Below are 23,684 nucleotides of genomic sequence, written 5' to 3'. Positions count from 1 at the left end.
TGTATTTGATAGGTGCCGTTGGAAATTCAACTATTTCTTATTTATATATATAATAAAATAAATATATATAGCTAGAATTCACTGAAAGTCAAGTATTTCATATATATATATATATATATATATATATATATATATATATATGAAATATATATGAAATACTTGAGTTGGTGAATGATACGCCAACCCTCTTAACCACGCCCCCCGCCCCAACCACGCCCCTCCGCACCCCCACCTCCCGAAATCGGAGGTCTCAAGGTTGGCAAGTATGCATACACTTACCAGGGCGTCATTTACCATTACTAGAACATACCGTTGTTCTCCGCTTGAGTAATTACACTCGATCAAGCCTTTTAAACAAGCCGCACTATAAAATGTTTCTAAAATAAAATAGTCTATTAAATTATTTTACATATTATATTCAATAATTAGAAGTATGAACCTGATTTGTGCTGATATCATATATATTATCTGTTGGTATCGGCCAATAATCAAGGCTTCAATTGGAAATTGAAAAGGTTGTATCAGGACACTCCTACTTTGCAGTAATGTAGAATAGAAATGGGATTTATGGCTCTTTTGAAGCGAGCCGGATCTTGAGGAGCCATTCTTTTCAAAGACCCGTTTAAAAGACAGGCTCTTTATAATAGTTACTTTTTGTTTTTTTGAGGTTTTTTTTATCATCAAAGAAACAATTACTAGCATCAGTTATACGATAGGGTGTATAGAAGAATATCCAAATGTACACAAATCTTACTCTACTGGTGAGAATTATTCTGAAATTTTGACCATAATCTTATTTTTGTTGTATTTTCATTGTAAACATTCCTAAAGTAGGTGCCATATTTAATGCTTGGTCAGTGACGTCATTAGTCTGAATTTTCCCTCATCTAACAACATGTGTAGCATATTAACTGTATAGAAAATACACAAATAAAATAGGAATAAAATGCGTTAATAATAAAAATAATAAATATATAATAAAACGTATGTACTACCATACCTGGTGTGCGTACACTTTATGGTTATGAAAAGTGAATCCAAAAAGAAGTAATAATCCATCCATCTAGTAATAATAATATATAATAATAAAAACAATAATTTCAACATATATATATATGTACATATATACTGTACATACCTATATACATACTTACATATATGTATGTATATATACTATATTATGTATATATATATATATATATACATACATACATACATATATATGTATGTGTATATATAATAATATGTGTATGTATGCATATGTATGGATATATGTATATTTATAAATAAATATTTATAAATGTGTATATATATTTAGATATATATATATATGTATGTATGTATACATGTAAATATATTTAATGTATTCATTGTTCTTATGTGTAAAAATACATTTATCTTAAAGGCCTACTGAAATGAGATTTTTTTTATTTAAACGGGGATAACAGGTCCATTCTATGTGTCATACTTGATCATTTCCCGATATTGCCATATTTTTGCTGAAAGGATTTAGTACAGAATATCCACGGTAAAGTTCGCAACTTTCGGTTTTAAGAGAAAAGCCCTGCCTCTACCGGAAGTCGCAGACGATGACGTCACAAGTTTGGGGGCTCCTCACATATTCACATTATTTTTAATGGGAGCCTCCAACAAACAGTGCTAATTGGACCGAGAAAATTACAATTTCCCCATTAATTTGAGCGAGGATGAAAGATTCGTGTTTGAGGATATTGATAGCGATGTACTAGAAAAAAAAAGATGAAAAAAAATAAGTAAAAAAAACTGTGATTGCATTGGGACAGATTCCGATGTCTTTAGACACACTTACTAGGATAATTCTGGGAAACCCCTTATCTTTCTATTGTGTTGCTAGTGTTTTAGTGAGTTAAATAGTACCTGATAGTTGGAAGGGTGTCTCAGGGGAGTCGATGGCAGCTATGGACGCCACAAGCTCAGCTTTTTTCCGGTAAGAACTGACTTTTTAACCGCAATTTTCTCACCGAAACCTGCTGGTTGACATCTGGTAGGGATCCATGTTGGCTTGACCGCTCTGATCCATAGGAAAGTTTCACCTCCAGGAATTTTAAACTAGGAATCACCGTGTGTTTGTGTGGCTAAAGGCTAAAGCTTCCCAACTCCATCCTTCTACTGTGACTTCTCCAATATTAATTGAACAAATTGCAATAGATTCAGCAACACAGATCTCCAAAATTCTGTGTAATTATGCCGTTAAAGCAGACGACTTTTAGCTGTGTGTGTGCGCAGCGCTCATACTTAAAACCAGTGACGTCTTGCGTACACGTCATTATTACACGACGTTTTCAAGACGAAACTCCCGGGAAATTTAAAATTGTAATTTAGTAAACTAAAAAGTCCGTATTGGCATGTGTTGCAATGTTAATATTTCATCATTGATAAATAAACTTTAAGACTGCGTGGTGGGTAGTAGTGGGTTTCAGTAGGCCTTTAAATTCAAAAAGAGTTAATCTAAATGGTAAATGTCTTTAACTCTGTCTGTCCAGTTGCCAGTTGGGTGGCATACAGGTGCGAAGTGAGCAATTGCCGACACCAAACTTGCCCGTGTACAAAAAACAGGCTCTCAACCGGGAATCGGTTCTCATTGTTCACTTAAAAGAGCAGTTCAAAAGACTTGATTCGCTTGCGAACGTCACACCTCTAACATAGAACGACACTGCGATACATTCTCTACCAAATAATAAGACTATAAAAATAACAAAATGTTACCAGTTTTGGATCCTCTGGCATAAAGGGTTGGACCAGGTCCTTGCAGTCCGGTGCAGAAGCATCACAAAACGTGGCGAGGGCCAACAAAAAGGTAAAGGCAGGCACTAGAGCCATGTTGAACTGCCACACTGCACAGTGTTACTGCCGAATATTGCTCTCTCTCTCTCTCTCTCTCTCTCTCTCTCTCTCTCTCTCTCTCTCTCTCTCTCTCTCTCTCAAAAAGACTGTTTTTGTTCCAAAATGGTTCCCGTAAAGGAGTGGAGAAAAGGTGAATTCTGCACAGAGGAACCTTGTTTCTCATCATGTTTTGACAGAGCGCTGAATGAACATCTTGACGCTTGAAAGGACTCTGGGCCAAGCGCCACAATTCGCCAAAAGCTATTCTGCAGTGTAACAAAGGTTGTTTTCCCAGCGAAGGGTCACCACAATGTTACCCGGCAACAGTCTTTGTGAAGGTTCTTTTACCAAGGGCTTAGAAAAAATCAACCACTGCACACAAGAAGTGAATAATGTTTTATTTTGTCTATTCAACTCGTTTTTGTTCCGACCTAAACACATATTTTACAGTACAGTTCAACGCGTCTTCTAATTATTCCATGTTTAGTTATTCCCCTGCACAAGGGGACATTTAAGGACACCCTGGGTTAGTAAGACATTTCCTCGTCTGCACGTGCATGTTTCACGTTCTAGTTTGCAGAGGCAGGAGTCTCAGTCTTCCTGTTGTCAGGACACAGGTCTGAAAAGCAAAACACAGGACAATGATGCAACAGGAAAGTTGGAAGTGCATATAAAAGTTAAAAATTACGTCTCACTTGTGCCCATAAAGTAGTACTCATCAGGGAAATTAAGACAGGCCGCTTGCTTCTTGAAGGTCTCCAACTCGGAAGGCTCCAGTTTACCAGTTCGGGCTTAAAAAAATTGAAATAATAACATTATAATGAAATAATAACTGAAGTAAACTGATATGGTTGATACAATCCCGACCTACAATTAAAAAGCCACAGGCCACATAAATGGCAACAAGTGATGCACTTCTGCAGCATGACAAAATTATATTGATAATTTTAAGAGACAAATTATTGATAAACTAATCAAATATTAAAATTATGGATAGCTGATCTACAACCAATAAAAATATGCAATGACAATTTGGACCTTTTCATTTTTGTCACAAAATTATCTTACTACATTCGGTGTCTGCTTACACATCATAAAACATCCATCCATTTTCTACCACTTATTCCCTTTGGGGTCGCAGGTGGCGCTGCTGCATCATAAAACATTACATGTACAATTTTCAGTGAAAAAGGGTTTACATTTCTGGCCTAGTCTGTCATTTTTTAGCTTCATAGAAAACTAAATTTAATTTTTCATGGTTTTTGCATAGCAAAAAAAAAATCTAAAAGTTTTTTGTAATACATGTATATTTTTTATTTTATTTATTATGTATACATCCATCCATTTCCTACCGCTTATTCCCTAGGTTTATATACATATACTGTTCAAATAGGATACAATATAATTTGATATACAATTGTATTTGTTTATTCTATTCTAATATTTGCATAACAGCAAAAGTCTAGTTTATTAATATAAAATAAAAAACTATTATACAATATATGTTTAAAATGTATAAAACATTGTATATTATATTTAACTCTTCCATCCATTTTATACCGTTTATTCCCTTTGGGGTCGTATAATATTTAATATATATCAAACATTATACATAGTACTTTTTATTTTATGTTATTAATATGAAAATTATTATGTTATGCTTAATATATATTAAATGCTGTGATGAAGTGGCGACTTGTCCAGGGTGTACACCGCCTTCCGCCCGAATGCAGCTGAGATAGGCTCTAGCGACCCCAAAAGGGACAAGCAGTAGAAAATGGATGCATTATTATGGATTATGCTTAATATATATTAAATGCTGTGATGAGGCGGCGACTTGTCCAGGGTGTCCCCGCCTTCCGCCCGAATGCAGCTGAGATATGCTCCAGCGACCCCCCGCGATCCCAAAATGGACAAGCGTTAGGAAATGGATGGATGGATGGATGGATATATTAAATGTTATCCATCTCTCCATTTTCCCGACGCTTATCCGAGTCGGGGTCACGGGGGCAGTAGTCTAAGCAGAGATGCCCTCCTCCTGGCTGGAAATGCCCGAAACACCTCACCAGGGAGGCGTCCAGGAGGAATCCCTTGTTGATGCCCGAGACCTTGCAGCTGGCTCCCCTCGACGTGAAGGATCAGCGACTCTACTTTGAGTCTCTCCTGGATGACTGAGCTCCTCACCCTATCTCTGAGGGTGATCCCAGACATCCTGTGGAGGAAACTCATTTCTGCCGCTTGTCTTGGTATTCGGTCATTACCCAAAGCCTGTGACCACAGGTGAGGGTAGGAATGTTGACTGACCGGTAAATCGAGAGCGTCGCCTTCTGGCTCAGCTTCTTTTTCACTGCAGACGCTGCACCAATCCGTCTGTCAATCCCGCGTTCCATTCTTCCTGCATTTGTGAACGAGACCCAAAGATAATTGAACTCCTCCACTTGAGGCAGAACTTCACTCCCGACCCGGGGATTGCAGTCTACCCTTTTATGACTGAGAAATATGGCCTCAGATTCAGAGGTGCTAATTGTCATCCCAGCAGCTTCACACTTGGCTGCAAACCGACCTAGTGAATGCTGAATGTCCCTGCCTGACGAAGCCAACAAGACCACATCATCTGTAAAAAGCAGCGATGCGATTCTCTGGCCACCAAACTGGAAACCCTCCACACACTGACTGCGCCTAGTAATTCTGTCCATAAAGATAATGAGCTGGACCGGTGACAAAGGGCAGCCCTGACAGAGTCCAACGGCCACGGGAAACATGTCTGACTTACTACCGGCAATGCAAACCAGTCACCTGCTCCGCTTGTACGGGAACCGAATGGCGGGAGACACGATCGAATGCCTTTTACAAATCCACAAAACATGTGGACTGGTTGAACAAACTCCCATGCCCACCCCAGTACCCAAGCAAGGGTATAAATCTGGTCCTTTGTTCCACGTTCAGGACGAAAACCACATTGTTCCTCCTGAATCCAAGGCTCGACGAATGGCTGCACTCTCCTCTCCAGCACCTTGGAATAGACTTTCCCCGGGAGGCTGAGAAGTGTGATCCCTCAATAATTGGAACCCACCCCAGTTACCCCTTATTGAAAAGGGGGGCCACCACCCCAGTTTGCCAATCCAGAGGTACTTCAGCGGTTGCTGCCATGACAAGCACCAACCACCTTGCAACCCCAGCTCTGATCATCAGCAGCAGCAATGGAGGTATGGAACACGGCCCATTCGGACTCAATTTCAAGGTCCGAGTTGAAGATCTGGCGGACGGGAGCCTCTGCCAAACGTTCCCAGCTTACCCTCACTAAATCTTTGGGCCTGTCGCGTCTGTCCGGCATGGTCCCCCGCCCCCTGATCAACTCACCACCAGGTGGTGATCAGTTGACAGCTCAGTCCCTCTCTTCACCTGATTGTCCTAGACATGTGGTCGCACATCTGATAAAACCCCTACAAAATCGATCATCGACCTGTGACATAGTGTGTCCTGGTGCCACGTGCACTTATGTTTGAACGGTGGCAGAGGGGTTAGTGCGTCTGCCTCACAATACGAAGTTCCTGCAGTCCTGGGTTCAAATCCAGGCTCGGGATCTTTCTGTGTGGAGTTTGCATGTTCTCCCCGTGAATGCGTGGGTTCCCTCCGGGTACTCCGGCTTCCTCCCACCTCCAAAGACATGCACCTGGGGATAGGTTGATTGGCAACACTAAATGGTCCCTAGTGTGTGAATGTGAGTGTGAATGTTGTCTGTCTATCTGTGTTGGCCCTGCGATGAGGTGGCGACTTGTCCAGGGTGTACCCTGCCTTCCGCCCGATTGTAGCTGAGATAGGCGCCAGCGCCCCCCGTGACCCCGAAAGGGAATAAGCGGTAGAAAATGGATGGATGGATGATGTTTGTTACGGACAAACTGTGGCTAGCACAAAAGTCCAATAACATAACACCACTATGTTTCAGATCGTGGAGGCCGTTCCTCCCAATCACACCCTTCCAGGTTTCGCTGTCGCAGCCAACGTGGGCGTTGAAGTTACCTAGTAGAACGACAGAGTCCCTGGGGGGGACACCCTGCAGCACTCCCTCTAGGGTCCACAAGAAGGCCGGGTACTCTGAACTGCCATTTGGCACATACCACAGTCAGAGTCCGTCCCCGACCCAAAGGCACAGGGAAAGAAACCTTTTGTTCACCAGGGACAACTCCAACACACAGACGCCAAGCTGGAGAACTAATGATAAGCTTACACCTGCTCGCTGCCTATTCCCCACAGCAACTCCAGCATCTAGCAAAATCCAACCCCTCTCAAGGGGTTTGGTTCCAGAGCCTATGCTGTGCCCGATTATATATATACAGTACCTCTCGACCTCATGCACAAGCTCAGGCTCCTTCCCCGCCAGAGAGGTGACATTTCATGTCCCAACAACCAGATTTGGGAACTGAGGACCTTGTCGCTGAGGCATTCGCCTTCGACTGCTACCCAATCCACATAGCATCGGACTCGCATGGATCCCCCTGCAGGTGGTAGATCTTTCAGGCTGTGCCATACAGGGCTCCGTGGGGGAAATCCAGGTCACCAGGTGCTGGCTGACAAGCCTTTACCCTGGACCTGGCTCCACAGTGGGGACCTGGCATGCCTTACCTGGACGTGGTGCTATTCCTGGGTCTTCTTTTCTTCATAAAAGTATTTTGAACGGGTATTAGTCACCTCGGACCAGTTATTCTTGAGAAACGTTACCACGGGGCATGTAGCTCCTGACAACATAGCTCCTCAGATCGTTTGGGTACTCAAACCCCTCCACCACGTTATGGTGCCGATATCTAAACGTTATCTAAAATATTTTTATTTTATGTTAATAATCCATTGATCCATCCATTTCCTACCGCTTATTCACTTTGGTGTAGCGGGGGTCATGGGTGCCTATCTCAACTACAATCGGGCGGAAGGCGTCGTACACCCTGGACAAGTCACCACCTCATCGCCGTATGTTAATAATATGGACTTTTAGATATTTCATGCAAAAACAGAAAAAAATGGTGTCATTTGTTAGCCTAATATAAGACCAAATTTGATTTTTATGTTTTTTGCAAAACAGAAAAAAATACTTAAGTCTATTTTTATACAATTAAATAAAACTAATGTAATTATGTATAATTACATTCATACATTCCTTTATAGATATTTATATATTTTACACATATTTTGTATAGTAGAGTATATGGGCTATACAACTTAAATTGCTTTATCCAAATGTTGTCTCAACGCTTATACAACTACACTATAAAACTATTTCTCATATATTAACAGTTGGAAAACATGAGCCCCAAAAAAATCACCTTTTTTCACTTTGTGAGTATAACATAATCTACATTTCATTACAGTTGTACCTATTTTCACTTCTGCGCTTTGTTGACGGTCCCTAAAACATGTTTTATGTTTGCCCGTAGAATGAAAATCTCATTGGAGTATTGTACATTTCCAAATGAAGGTGCATCTCCTCTGTATATTATGGGGGTTGTTAACCTAGTATAATTGACCTAGTTTCAGCAGTCATGGCTCATAATACTGCACAATAAAAGAAGACGGACATACTAAAGAGAAAAAGATATCGGCCCAAAGATTTGCCGTCCGGCAGGAGTGTGGTGTCTTCGGACAGGAGGCACTCGGCGCAGGTCTCGTAGTACTTGCCCTCGTGATAGGAAGTGTGGTTGTTGATGTTGTCTGCGGAGATATGAAAACAACACCGATAAATTTTCAATATCATTATTTTAGGTCCTCAAATATTCAGATGCAAGAATTGTTATGTTGTTGCTTTTGTACACTCAGAACTAGGGTTGTCTCGATACCAATATTTTGGTACTGGTACTGGTACCAAAATGTATTTCAATACTTTTCTAAATAAAGGGGACTACATTTTAAAAATAAATCTTACGGTACATTAAACATATGTTTCTTATTGCAATTGGAGAAAAATGTTATCCTTAAATAAAATAGTGAACATACTAGACAACTTTTCTTTTATTAGTAAGTAAACAAACAAAGACTCCTAATGAGTCAGCTGACATATGCAGTAACATATTGCGTCATTTATCATTCTATTATTTTGTCAACATTATGAGGGGACACGCGGTAAACATTGATTATTAATCTACTTGTTCATTTACTCTAAAGATCGACTTACTTCCTGTTTCAACATGTTCTATCTACACTTCTGTTAATATGTAATAATAACTTATTCTTAGTTTGTTTGATACTTTACATTAGTTTTGGATGATACCACAAATTTGGGTATCAATCCGATACCAAGTAGTTACAGGATCATACATTGGTCATAATTTAAGTTCTCATGTGTGCAAGGACATATTTCCTGATTATATGAATATAATATGAATAGATTTTGTGACAATAAAAATGTTAATGCAATCATAGTAGTATCGAATAGATACACTCTTGTACTTGGTATCATTACAGTGGATGTCAGGTGCAGATCCACCCATTGCATTTGTTTACATTGTGACGCCGGTCAGCTATTGTATCTTCCTACAGTGTGGAGTGAAGCATGCTAAGCTTTTCCTCGTGCTGCATGGATGATACTTGTAAAAAAAACTCACTTTATTTGTCGCCATAGAGGCGAGGATAAGTGATTTAGAAGTAGCTAAAACACTGCCGATTGCGGATGGGCATTAGCCGCTAACGAGCTAGCCATGTTTTCAAGTAGCTTTCGTGAGGACGTTTCAGTGTTATAGCTTTATCTTTATATTCAGTTTTTAGGCCGAAGTTTGTTCTCCCTTTTCTGTCTACAAACTGTGTCTGCTTGTAAGTACTCAGTGTCAGTGCGCTGCCGAACATGCTCCTGTGCTCGTAAAACCAGCAATGTCGCGACAAATCGACGACGCGATGTCATGCCTGTAAAAAAAAAAATATGGCGAACCGGTAATTTTCAAACATAGTACCCTTTTTGATTCATTAGTACTGCGATACTATACTATTACCGGTATACTGTACAACCCTACTCAGAACAATAACACATTCCACGTTAAACTTTAAGAGGTTCAAAAATACAACCAGTTAATTTACCAGTTACAAATTGTACTGTATTGAAAATATTTCCACTTTCAAGGACTCAAATGTATGATTTGAGAAAAATTAAGTAAAATCATTCTTAAAAAAATGTAGATTAGAACAATTAGTAATCGCTAATTATTTAGTGGATTTAGGGACTTAAAAAGGACAAGATTGTAGGTAAGCATTTTTGAGCACCATCTTTTTTTATTTTTGGGAGGGGGGAACTGTCACGACCTTGATGAATGGTGAATCGCTTCCAATTAAAAAAAATGCTACAAAAATGACACATGGCAAGGGTGGAAAATGACCATAAACATATCATTAGAGCAATTCAAGACTTTTTGATGCAAAGAAATGGGAGTATACTCCAACTACTAATGTGTTAGACTGAAGTGAAAGAAGTAAAACCCACAAAGCAAGTGACATCCTCTCCAAGGAGGAAACAGAATTTGGTTATCACTCACTGACTGCAAATTATTGTTCATCCAAAACTTATGGTTAGTAATTTGTGTACCAATGAGTTTAAGTCCCGGAAAATAGAACCACTCTACGTAATCATTCCCAATACAGCGCATATTTTTTGCCAAACCTCTAAAAGTATACACTTTATTGACATATTATTCAGTTTTACATCCACTGAGGTGGTGTATAACAACTTTTGGGCCTGTACATGTTATTTGAGGTGACACTTACAGGTGGCGTTACTGGTCATGCCAGTCACGGTGACGTCAGCTGATCCCTGAAGACATTTATCATCATTTCTGAAAAGTGAGACACAGTCGGTGAGATATGGCGATGACAACTCAGCGTCAACAAAGGAAAATGGCGGGCTTACAGGCGGTCACCCCAGTAGAGGGAGATGATGTCGCTCCGTGAGGAAGCGGACAGTTCAATCCACGATGTGTTCACGACCACCAGGTCGTTCTTCAGGCCTGGCGTGTCCCATGAGCCCACATGGAGGACCCATTTCCCGAAGATCTGGCAACACGTCACCAAAAACACTCATGATGCAACCAAGACAACATAGAGTACCCCCGGAAATTATTGACACTTTTTCCACATTTTGTATGTTACGCCATATTCCAAATGGGAACAAAATAATTTTGTCCTCAAAGAACCCTGTAGTGACATTGTGATTTTTTTTTTTCAATTAAGCAAATTTATGGCAAAAGAAGTCCTAAAAAATAAGTATTCACATCCTTTGCTCAATACTTAGTTGATGCACCTTTGGCAGCAAATACAGCCTTGAGCCTATTTGAATACGATGCCACAAACTTGGCACACCTATCATAAGGTAGTTTCGTCCGTTCCTCTTTGCAGCACCTCTCAATCTCCATCAGGTTGGATGGGAAGCATTGTTTTTTTATCCAGGATGTCTCTGTACATTGCTGCATTCATCTTTCCTTATATCCTGACCACTGAAAACCATCCCCACAGCATGATGCTGCCATCAGCATGCTTCACTGTAGGGATGGTAGTGGCCTGGTGATGAGCGGTGACTGGTTTCCTCCACACATGACGTCTGGCATTCACGCCAAAGACTTCAATCTTCGTCTCATCAGACCAGAGAATGTAGTTTCCATGTTCTGGGAGACTTTCAGGTGCATGTTTGGAAACGTTTTACCAACAAATGGCTTCCATCTGGCCACTCCACCATAGAGGCCCGATTAGTGGATTGTTTCAGAGATAGTTGTTCTTCTGCAGCTCAGACAGAGTGACTATCGGGATCTCGGTCACCTCCCTGACTAGACTAAGATGAATGCAAACATTTACAGACATATCCTGGATTAAAACCAACACTTCCCATCCAACCCGGTGGAGAATGAGAGGTGCTGCAGCGAGGAATGGGCGAATCTACCTCAAGATATGTATGCCAAGTTTGTGGCATCGTATTCAAAAAGACTGAAGGCTGTAATTGCTGCCAAAGGTGCATCAACTAAGTATCAAGCAAAGGGTCTGAATACTTATGTACATGTGATTTCTAGTTTTTGTTTTTCCAATAATAATTGTCATTATGAGGGTATTGTCTGTAGAATTTTGAGAACGAAAAAATAACTTGGTTTTTTTTTGGAAAAGTACTCAAAACAGTCGCGTTCTATAAACATATTGGCCTTTGAGACACTAGTGATTTAGGGCTATATAAGTAAACATTGATTGATTGATTGATTGATTTAAACAGAAAAAAGCCCACAATATCAATCATTCTGAAGGTAGTTGCACAATATATACTTGTTTAAAGTGGAAAACCCTTAGCGTAACAATAGCTAATATTTTACAGTAATTTTATTTTAGACCTGTTTTTTCTTGCATCAATACGAGTGCACGCCTAAAAGTCCAAAAATGAGTCATATTAAAAAAAAAAAACAGAAAAAATGTTGCATTGATGCATCATTTCAACTTATAAAAAATGACGCATGCTGTCATTGAGACCTGTTGACGCAATACTCACAGGGCTGTGGTTGTCCAGTAAAAGAGGCTTCACCAGATCTTTGCAGTCATGTTCCGGTGATGCAGCGGCACACAAGGAGGTGAGGGCCAGCAGAACGACGACCAACTGTGCAGACATGACTGAGTGAAGATGGCGCAGCAGCACACTGATGTCAAGGAGGCCTGCCTGCAAGATACCCCCTCCAAAGATGCGTTGCGTAACAGTGGGCTGCCACTAGGGCACATTGTATCCTCTTTATCTTGTTATATAACTGCGAGCTGGCAGCGTATGAATAGCAGGACCTGTCGGTCTTTTATTCTGGTGACATGCACACACAGGCAGCAACAAACACAAGCTTCATTTACCACCAATAGTGGCTTCAAATACAAAAATACAAACCCTGTTTCCATATGAGTTGGGAAATTGTATTACATGTAAATGTAAATGTAATAAAATGATTTGAAAATCCTTTTCAACCCATATTCAATTGAATGCACTTCAAAGACAAGATATTTGATGTTCAAACTCATAAACTTTATTTTTTTTTGCAAATAATAATTAACTTAGAATTTCATGGCTGCAACACGTGCCAAAGTAGTTGGGAAAGGGCATGTTCACCACTGTGTTACATCACCTTTTCCTTTAACAACACTCAATAAACGTTTGGGAACTGAGGAAACTAATTGTTGAAGGTTTGAAAGTGGAATTCTTTGCCTTTCTTGTTTTATGTAGAGCTTCAGTCGTTCAACAGTCCGGGGTCTCCACTGTCGTATTTTACGCTTCATAATGCGCCACACATTTTCGATGGGAGACAGGTCTGGACTGCAGGCGGGCCAGGAAAGTACCCACACTCTTTTACTATGAAGCTACGCCAGCTAACACGTGGCTTGGCATTGTCTTGCTGAAATAAGCAGGGGCATCCATGATAACGTTGCTTGGATGACAACATATGTTGCTACAAAACCTGTATGTACCTTTCAGCATTAATGGTGCCTTCACATATGTGTAAGTGACCCATGCCTTGGGCACTAATACACCCCCATACCATCACAGATGCTGGCTTTTAAACTTTGCGCCTATAACAACCCGGATGGTTATTTTCCTCTTTTTTCTGGAGGACACCACGTCCTCTGTTTCCAAATATAATTTAAAAGGTGGACTCGTCAGACAACAGAACACCTTTCCACTTTGCATCAGTCCATCTTAGGTGAGTTCGGGCCCAGGCAAGCCTGCAGCGTTTCAGGATATTGTTGATAAATGTGTTTGGCTTTGCATAGTAGAGTTTTTACTTGCACTTACAGATGTTGTGAACCAACTGTAGTTACTGACAGTGGTTTTATGAAGTGTTCCTGGGCCCATGTGGTAATATCCTTTACACACTGATGTCGGTTTTTGATGCAGTACCGCCTGAGGGGTCAAAAGTCTGTAATATAATTGCTTATGTGCAGTAAGGAAGCAGTGCCTGGGGAATTTGTGGTGGCTCTCCTATTTCTGGTGCTGAGGTTGCCGAGGTAGTTAAAAAGCTCCTCTGTGGCTGGGCCCCGGTGGTGGATAAGATCCGCCCGGAGTTCCTTAAGGCTCTGGATGTTGCGGGGCTTTCATGGTTGACAAGACTCTGCAACAATGCGTGGACATCTGTATTGGCAGACCGGGGGTAGTGGTTCTTCTCTTTAAGAAGGGGAATCGAAGGGTGTGTTCCAACTATCGTGGGAACACACTCCTCAGCCTTCCCGGTACGATCTACTCAGGTGTACTGGAGAGGAGGCTACGCCAGATAGTCAAGCCTTGAATTTAAGAAGAGCAGTGTGGCTTTCGTCCTGGTCGTGGAACTGTGGACCGGCTCTATACTCTCAGCAAAGTCTTTGAGGGTGCATAGGAGTTTGCTGAACCAGTCTACATGTGCTTTGTGGACTTGGAAAAGTCCTCTGGGGAGTGCTCCGAGAGCATGGGGTATCGGACTGTCTGATTGTGGCAGTCTGCTCCCTGTATGATCGGTGGCAGAACTTGATTAAATTCAATTCAAATTAAATATTTGAACTCACAATTTGTAGCACCCATTCGACGCCGTATAAGCCAGTGGTACCCCTTGTAGTCAGTTGATTCGAGTGGAAGTGGCGACCATTTCCCCATTTCATTTCCGAGACAGTTGAGCGAGCTGTCTCACAAGATCTTTAAATATCCTTCTTGAAAATGGCCTTGCAAATATATATCTACCCTAATCAACGTTTGATGGCGCAGTGGAAGAGTGGCCGTGCGCAACCCGAGGGTCCCTGGTTCAAATCCCACCTAGTACCAACCTCGTCACGTCCGTTGTGTCCTGAGCAAGACACTTCACTCTTGCTCCTGATGGGTGCTGGTTGGCGCCTTGCATGGCAGCTCCCTCCATCAGTGTGTGAATGTGTGTGTGAATGGGTAAATGTGGAAGTAGTGTCAAAGCGCTTTGAGTACCTTGAAGGTAGAAAAGCGCTATACAAGTACAACCCATTTACCATTTGATTAGGTGGTGAACACAGAACAGAACATATACAAGCGGTCATATCAGAGTATTGTCTGCATACAACACACAACATGGAGGGAAAGACCAACGGTTGCACTAACATTGATTTAACCAGATTGTATAAATCTTTTGATGATATTACGGACCGTAGATGGTGAAATCCCTAAATTCCTTGCAATAACTCATTGATACATGTTGTTCCTAAACTGTTCGAAAATTTGGTCAGGCATTTGTTCACAAAGTGGTGACCCTCGCCCCATCCTTGTTTGTGAATGACTGAGCATTACATGAAAGTTGCTTTTTTATCCAATAATGGCATCCACCTGTTCCCAATTAGCCTGTTCACCTGTGAGTTGTTCCAAATAAGTGTTTGATGAGCATTCCTCAACTTTCTCAATTTTTTTTTTACCAGCTAAGCTAATATTTGCAAAAAAAAACAAAGTTTTCCAGTTCGGTTGTTGAGTATCTGGTCTCTACAGTCTATTCAATTGAACATAGGTTTTGTTTTTATATTGTTTTATTGATTTGGTTTTTATTAACCATTTACATAACATGCCAACTTCACTGGTTTTGGGTTTTGTAGTTCTGGGTGGAAATTAAAAAGTAACTTGACAGTAACTAATTAAAAAGGTAACACTGATCAAGACATTATTAATTCCATATGTCAAATCTCCTATTTGACTTCAACCTTTGCAAACACAACTGCTGTAGTGTTTGCAAAGTTTGAAGTCAAATTTTCAGAAGTGCATTCTCTAGCTCAGGGGTGCCCATTACGTCGATCGCGAGCTACCAGTCGACCGCGGGGGGTGTGTCAGACGATCTCCAGCCAGGCTTAACAAAAAAATAGACCTAAAAATTAGTGATCATCAATCTTCACCAAGACGTCACTTAAATTACATTCACGGTACCGGAGGGTCTTGTGAGATGACGCTGGCTGCTGCAAGATCATTATTATGAAAATATGACCGAGAGGAAGGCGAGAAACACATTTTATTTCAACAGACTCTCGCGCCGTACCTTCCGTCAAAACTCTAAAGGCCTACTGCACATTTCCTATCTTCACAATAAAAGCCCTGCTTCATGCTGCCTGCGCTAACTAAATACAGAGTCTCGGAAAACTGGCGTGCACAAGTGATCTCTCAGAAAGCTGGCGTGCACATCACTTGTGCATGCCAGCTTTCCGAGACTCTTATTTTGTTAGCGCAGGCAGCATGAAGCAGGGCTTTTATTGTGAAGATAGGAAATGTGCAGTCGGCCTTTAGAGTTTTGACGGAAGGGACGGCGCGAAAGTCTGTTGAAATAAAAAGTGTTTCTCGCCTTCCTCTCTGTCATTTTTTCATAATAATGAACTGGCAGCAGCCAGCGTCATCTCACAAGACCCTCGGGTGCCGTGAATGTCAATCAAGCAAGCTACGGAATTTGCCGCCAATGTTTTTCTTGTAAAGTGTATGGAAGCTGGATGAATTAGATGCCGAAAACCAACCACTTTCATGTGGTATTGTACAGAAAGGACAACTTTTTTTCTCCTCCATTTGAAAATGTGGGCGTTATCATCATTACTGTCTGATTCCAATCAATGCAAGTCATCAGAATAAGGTAATGCACCAACTTATATTCGTGTCTTTGTGAAAGAAAGACATCTATATGTGTTACACATGCTTGTATTATCATTAAACACATTTAACTTGTTTACAAAAATGTCTCTTTCATAAATAAATAGATATAAATGATATATATAAATGAGGTAGATCCCCTCGAGTTGGTCAATTGAAAAGTAGCTCGCCTGCAGAAAAAGTGTGGGCACCCCTGCTCTAGCTCTTGTAAAGAGAAAGTTAAACCATTACTTTGTGATCCATTTTGTTGAAAAGATTAAACCAGACCGGATAAAATGATTACGCTTTGTCATTCCATCTCATGCTGTATCTGTCACTGTTGGGGATGGGTGTAATTTCAACCCAGGAGCTTGTGGCTGGGGAGAGGGAAGTCTGGGTTTCCCTGCTTAGGCTGTTGCCCCCGCGACCCGACCTCGGATAAGCGGAAGAAGATGGATGGAGCTAGTGACGTTTTCAAATTCCTTCATAAAATGCTCATTGTCTGACGTTCCAAGAGTAAAAATCCATTTTCCAGTTAGCTATGGACACATACAGTAACATATTGACAAAGTATGTTTTCAGGGGGGGGGCTTCACGGTGGCAGAGGGGTTAGTGCGTCTGTCTCACAATACGAAGCTCCTGCAGTCCTGGGTTCAATCACAGGTTCGGGATTTTTCTGTGTGGAGTTTGCATGCTCTCCCCGTGTCTGTGTGGGTTCCCTCCGGGTACTCCGGCTTCCTCCCACTTCCAAAGACATGCACCTGGGGATATTTTGATTGGCAACACTAAATTGGCCCTAGTGTGTGAATGTGAGTGTGAATGTTGTCTGTCTATCTGTGTTGGCCCTGTGATGAGCTGTCGACTTGTCCAGGGTGTACACTGCCTTCTGCCCGATTGTAGCTGAGATAGGCGCCAGCGCCCCCCGCGACTCCAAAAGGGAATAGGCGGTAGAAAATGGATGGATGGATGGATGTTTTCAGGGTCAGGGTTCTCTATAAGCCATGGAAAGCAGTAACAACTTGGATGAAACATACCAGGCTGCGATCCTCCAAAGGAGCTGTAAGCTCCTCACAGGTGGGATCTGACGCAGTAGTCAGGGGGCAAAGAGCCAGCAGACCTAAGCAAAAGTAGGCCAACATGATGACAAGTGAACACTGGCTGAGAGCACGAAGACTGTGCATGGATGCAATAAAGAGGACTTTTTATACAGAAAGAGAACCTGACAAACAAAAAAGGTAAACAAAGAATTAGGACCTTGTCCTTGTTTTTAATGTCTGATTGAAAGAATAATGTTTGTTTTGTGTTTAGGCCAAAGGATGCACTCTATCAAAGTCAGGTTTGATTTGAGAGCTGTACCTGAAGGATTTGAAGAGCTCCTTGTTGCACATCACCTTAACAGTTGGATCGAAATCATGTGCATATTAAATTTTGAGAGTAGTTTGTTTTTTTCATCTTTAAATTAGGGATGTTACCATAAACATTTTGGCCTTGGATCCGATTTTGAGACCTGATACTACACTTGAACAAAAGATTATAGAACTGAAAAGGTTTTAGAGCAAGTAACTAAAGTGAACACAATAACACATTTTCATAAAGCATATCCTATTGTATTTATGATTTGCTAGCATTGTTGTAAATTAGATGATTGTTATCAAGGTGAACTGCATTTTCTGGGGGATTTTGCCTATTATTCACAATCTCTTTCTGAGATAAGAACACATCTTTCTATTTTTTATGCATTCTAAATTGTAAATAAACGCTAGCAAGAGGCAGCTAACAATGCAGGTTTTAGGAGTCAATCTATTCTGCCTCTAAAGCCCTCTAGAAACATCCATAAATATCCATCAATGTTTTATATACAGTACATGCTGTAAATATACGCATAATGCAGTAACGGGTACATTCATAATAACACATAATTACTTCCGGAACATTGTTTTTGGGGCATTGCAAAATTTGCCGGAAACAACTAATCATGGCAGACTTTATAAGGGACAACAAAGACTAGTTTGGTATAAATGATGATCTACAACCTTCTATTCTTTAGCCTGAATATAAAAATGACTTACAGGTTTTAGAAGCTGATGATAAGTAGATCCAGCTCTAGTGAAACACCAAGCATCATGTGACAGTATTGCTAAGTGCTAAACAAGAAATAAAAATTATGAACATAATAAAACAATCACTGACTGTACTCTGCGCTCACTGAGATGCCGACTGACGGGATGTTTGTATCTTTCAGCTCAAGACTAGTGTTCCCCATTTAGATGATGAATTAATCATAACCTTAACTAATCACCTAGGAAAAAATAGGTGGGACCAAATGAGCATATTGTCTTCCTATATGTCTTCGGGTCAAACCTGAATTTCAAAATTTACCAATTTCTAATCCAGGGTGTACCCCGCCTACCGCCCGAATGCAGCTGAGATAGGCTACAGCATCCCCCGCATCCCCGAGAGGGACAAGCAGTAGAAAATGGATGGATGCATGGATATCCTAAAACTTCTACTATATAAGTGAGAGACATGATTTATAATTTATCAATAAGTTCTACCCACTTACAGTCGAGGCAGCAGCTTGGAATGACAAGCGCTGCAATAGCTACATTCCCTAATTATGGCTCCGTTTTACTAAAAGTAGTTCCTCGACGTTAGTGTGTTCAATAACAATGAGGGATGAACGATCAGGGGACAAGTCGGTAGGACTGGAGCCCCATAGAGGCATCCTCATCCCCTCACCAACCCTATCCGGAGGGCAATCCCTTGAAAGGACAAATTTGCTTGCAGTTGATTTCTTGCTGCATATATTATTCTCATCTAGAATTCATGTCTGCAGTTGTTTTTATGGTGTGAAGCTCACATTTTGTCTCATGAATTAGCAATAGATGTCCCTGTTGTTTAGCAATATGGCGTAGTGGCGTAGTGGGTAGAGCAGCCGTGCCAGAAACCTGAGGTTTGCAGGTTCGCTTCCCCTCAAAGTCGCTGCCGTTGTGTCCTTGGGCAGGACACTTCACCCTTTGCCCCCGGTGCCGCTCACACCGGGGAATGAATGATGAATGAATGATTGGTGGTGGTCGGAAGGGCCGTAGGCGCAAACTGGCAGCCACGCTTCCGTCAGTCTACCCCAGGGCAGCTGTGGCTACAGATGTAGCTTACCACCACCAGGTGTGAATGAATGATGGGTTCCCACTTCTCTGTGAGCGCTTTGAGTATCTAACAATAGAAAAGCGCGATATAAATCTAATCCATTATTATTATTATTATTATTATATGTGGTTTAGCCTACAAGAGATGTATTAATCTAGTTTATTGATACTATCAAGGATATTTTTTTGATGCTAATAAATAGCACTAGAGATGCTAAAATGTGGTCATCCGTGTCGAATAAACATCACGTTCGTTTATTTGCACGACCAGGTCTTTGTAATTATATGTAGGGATGGTAACCACAAAAGAACACAAACTAATTCAATATCTTGTCGTTTCTTTACGTTTAGTTCTGCTCTCAAACACTACCAATGTAGTAGAGAATAATCTTTGTTGCTTCACAGAAAGTTTCCCAAACAAATGATCACATTGTTTTTTCAACAAAGTGATCTCTGCAGACACAAGCATGGCCCGATTGTATTCCACAAGATGATCAAAGTGATACTTTTAAGAGTATTACTTTTTTTCCCCCCCTGACTTTATTACCTTAATGAACCACTTCTTTTCTATCCCTCTATTTGAATGACTGTAACACCATAAAACAGAACAGCGATACAGCATCTTCTAATCAAATTCTACACTCACTCTCACTTGTTTTTCAGAAAATACGACGTATACAATCCAGTTATAGAGGTAATTATTATTATGGGCCTGCTGCAATGCAAGTGCCCATTCACATGCCAAGCCGCAGTAAATTCCCCTACATAGTAAGCAGCCCTTTTTATTATTCCTCATACTTCAAAGTTTATTTTAAATTTTTTCTATCCTAAACACTGTCGATTAATGTGCAACCAACCAACAAACAAATATAATACCGTCGGAAATGGCTTCAATGAGGGCATCAGCGGTATTTATTTTTGGGATCATTTGGTGTTACCGTGGCTATTCCGGAACCAAATCGCTATGGGCCCGTTGAATAGGTATGCAACATTTATAATGGAGGATTTTGCCAGCAGAACGCTCAAAACTGTTAGATTACCTCCTCATGTAGCTCAGCCATACTTTCATGTGGCTCAGTTTTTAACGTCTCATTTTGTCCACACACTTGTTTCCTTTAACCTTGGCCAAAAAGTTTTTAGGTCTAAGGTTTGGTTTTTGCTGGGTGGCCGACTGAAGGAGGCGAGCGCCATCGAGGCTCCCCCACAAAAGAGGATGGCGTACCCTCTATATCAGTGGTTCTCAACCTTTTTTCAGTGATGTACTCCCTGTGAACATTTTTTTAATTCAAGTACCCCCTAATCAGAGCAAAGCATTTTTGGTTGAAAAAAGAGATAAAGAAGTAAAATACAGCACTATGTCATCAGTTTCTGATTCATTAAATTGTATAACAGTGCAAAATATGGCTCATTTGTAGTGGTCTTTCTTGAACTATTTGGAAAAAAAAGATGTAAAAAAAACTAAAAACTTGTTGAAAAATAAACAAGTGATTCAATTATAAATAAAGAGTCCTACACATAGAAGTAATCATCAACTTAAAGTGCCTTCTTTGGGGATTGTGATAGAGATCCATCTGGATTCATAAACTTAATTCTAAACATTTCTTAACAAAAAAATAAATCTATAACATCAATATTTATGGAACATGTCTACAAAAAATCTAGCTGTCAACACTGAATATTGCATTGTTGCATTTCTTTTCACAGTTTATGAACTTACTTTCATATTTTGTTGGTAACCCTAACCCTAAACCTAACCATAACCCTAACCCTAACCCTAACCCTAACGTAAGAATCTACCAACGTGATTACAGTGGTCCAAGTTCCTCTGTACAATAGGAGCACTCAAGTGTTTTTAGGAGTTTGCTGCACAAATGTTTGTCTTACAAGTTTTAAGCCCTGCACAACTGCATCTTCTTGGGATCCAATTTGTCGTATTTGCGTCACAAAAGTTTGTCTTGGTTGGTCCTCCTTCCATCCCACCACTTGATGGACCATTGGACTGTTTTTTTCCTCTTCCCGAAACCCAATGTTGCTGCCCCACGCACACTCAGTATGTTTACATGCACTAAAATAATAATTATTGCATGGATTTGGTTGAAATTACGTTTTTAAAAACACATGTAAATAGTGTTTGATTTACTTCAGAGCGTAAACAAGATATTAGCTGATAGATGATCAGCTAATATCAGCTAACAGAGATTGAAATGAAAGAATTTCAATCTCTCCACAAACACTATCAGGTGGTTTGAATCTTACCTCGCAGATCGCTCTCAGTGCGTAAGAATAAATGACAAAACTTTGCCGCTCAGCTCCTGTACCACAGGGGTACCTCAAGGGTCTATTCTGGGACTACTGCTCTTCAGTTTGCACATTAATAACCTACCTATCGTCAGTGAAGATGTAGAGATCTTGATGTATGCTGACGACACCTTCGTCTTTACTCACGGTTTCAATGCAACTCTGGTTGCAGCTAAGCTATTCGAGACAATGACCGAAGCATCAAAGTGGCTGAACCAGTCCACCCTTACGCTGAACACAGATAAAAACCTCACAATGTATTTTTCAAACAAACAAAATCAAAGTGTTCTCCCAAACATCCATCTGAATAGTTACATGATAAGTAATGCTGAGGAAGTTAAAAATTCCTACACATGATACGAGATCCTGAGCTAAATTTTTAAAATCCTGTTAAAAAGCTGTGTCGTCCTCTGAAATATATAATTGCCAACTTCCAGCACATCAGGAGCTTTTCATCATTTGAATCACCTAAATAGTTTTTCATTGCAGTGACTGTATGTCATCATGGTCTTTTAAGCCAGTTTTAAATTCTCTCAGATCATTACATAATCAAGCACTGAAAATCCTCGATAAACAAAGTTTCGTTATCATTGTATGTAGCTTCTAAAGAAGAAAGAGGTTTTACAGTAGCACATTAACATCAGATGAATAACATTATTCTACAATCCCATTAATACCATAGAAATGGCCACCTATGTCATTTTCCGGACAAGATAAAAACTTGAATAATTTCAAACACATATCCTTACAATAACCACACCTATGGGTGTTTGCTCTACATGTAGTTAGTAATTAGTTGTGGACAGAAGAAACTGGAAAGTTGTACACAACATCAGTGTTTGGCACAACACTGATAGCAGCAAATAATACAAAACCTGTTTCCATTTGAGTTGGGAAATTGGGTTAGAAGTAAATAAAAACAGAACACAATGATTTTTAAATCCATTTCAATCCATATTCAACTGAATATGCTACTAAGACAACATATTTGATATTCTAATTCATAAACTTTATTTTATTTTTTTGCAAATAATAATCAACTTAGAATTTCATGGCTGCAACACATGTCAAACTAGTTGGGAAAGGGCATGTTCACCACTGTGTTACATCACCTTTTATTTTAACAACACACAATACACTTGGGAACTGAGGAAACTAATTGTTGAAGCTTTGAAAGTGGAATTATTTCCCATTCTTGTTTTATGTAGAGCTTCAGTCGTTCAACAGTCCGTGGTCTCCGCTGTCTTCATTTACGCTTCATAATGTGCCACACATTTTCGATGGAAGACTGGTCTGGACTGCAGGCGGGCCAGAAAAGTACCCGCACTGTTCTTTTACAAAGCCACGCTGTTGTAACACGTGCTGAATGTGGCTTGGCATTGTCTTGCTGAAATAAGCAGGGGCGTCCATGAAAAAGACGGCGCTTAGATGGCATCATATGTTGTTCCAAAACCTGTATGTACCTTTCAGCATTAATGGTGCCTTCACAGATGTGTAAGTTATCCATGCCTTGGGCACTAATGCACCCCCGTACCATCACAGATGCTGACTTTTGAACTTTGCGTCAATAACAGTCTGGATGGTTCCCTTCCCCTTTGGTCCGGATGACACGATGTAGAATATTTCTAAAAACAATTTAAAATGTGGACTCGTCAGACCACAGAACACTTTTCCACTTTGCATCAGTCCATCTTAGATGATCTCGGGCCCAGAGAAGCTGGCGGCGTTTCTGGATATTGTTGATAAATGGCTTTTGCTTTGCATAGTAGAGCTTTAACGTGCACTTACAGATGTAGCGACAAACTATATTTAGT

General features: G+C 40.5%; 1 protein-coding gene across 1 annotated transcript; it reads right to left on the bottom strand.

Annotated features, from left to right (window-relative positions):
• Window positions 1–3,241: 3,241 nt before the first annotated feature.
• LOC133556913 (uncharacterized) lies at window positions 3,242–17,814 on the bottom strand. Its single transcript, XM_061907265.1, has 8 exons — window positions 17,783–17,814; window positions 17,461–17,599; window positions 12,359–12,571; window positions 10,745–10,887; window positions 10,603–10,670; window positions 8,437–8,565; window positions 3,558–3,653; window positions 3,242–3,481 (listed from the first exon to the last, which is right to left on the bottom strand). The coding sequence occupies exons 1-8, from the start codon at window positions 17,812–17,814 to the stop codon at window positions 3,432–3,434; spliced, it is 870 nt and encodes a 289-aa protein (XP_061763249.1). The 3' UTR covers window positions 3,242–3,431.
• Window positions 17,815–23,684: the final 5,870 nt, after the last annotated feature.

Source organism: Nerophis ophidion, linkage group LG07 (genome assembly GCF_033978795.1).
Source record: "Nerophis ophidion isolate RoL-2023_Sa linkage group LG07, RoL_Noph_v1.0, whole genome shotgun sequence".
Classification (NCBI taxonomy): domain Eukaryota; kingdom Metazoa; phylum Chordata; class Actinopteri; order Syngnathiformes; family Syngnathidae; genus Nerophis; species Nerophis ophidion.
This window is presented reverse-complemented; position numbering and strand designations above follow the sequence as displayed.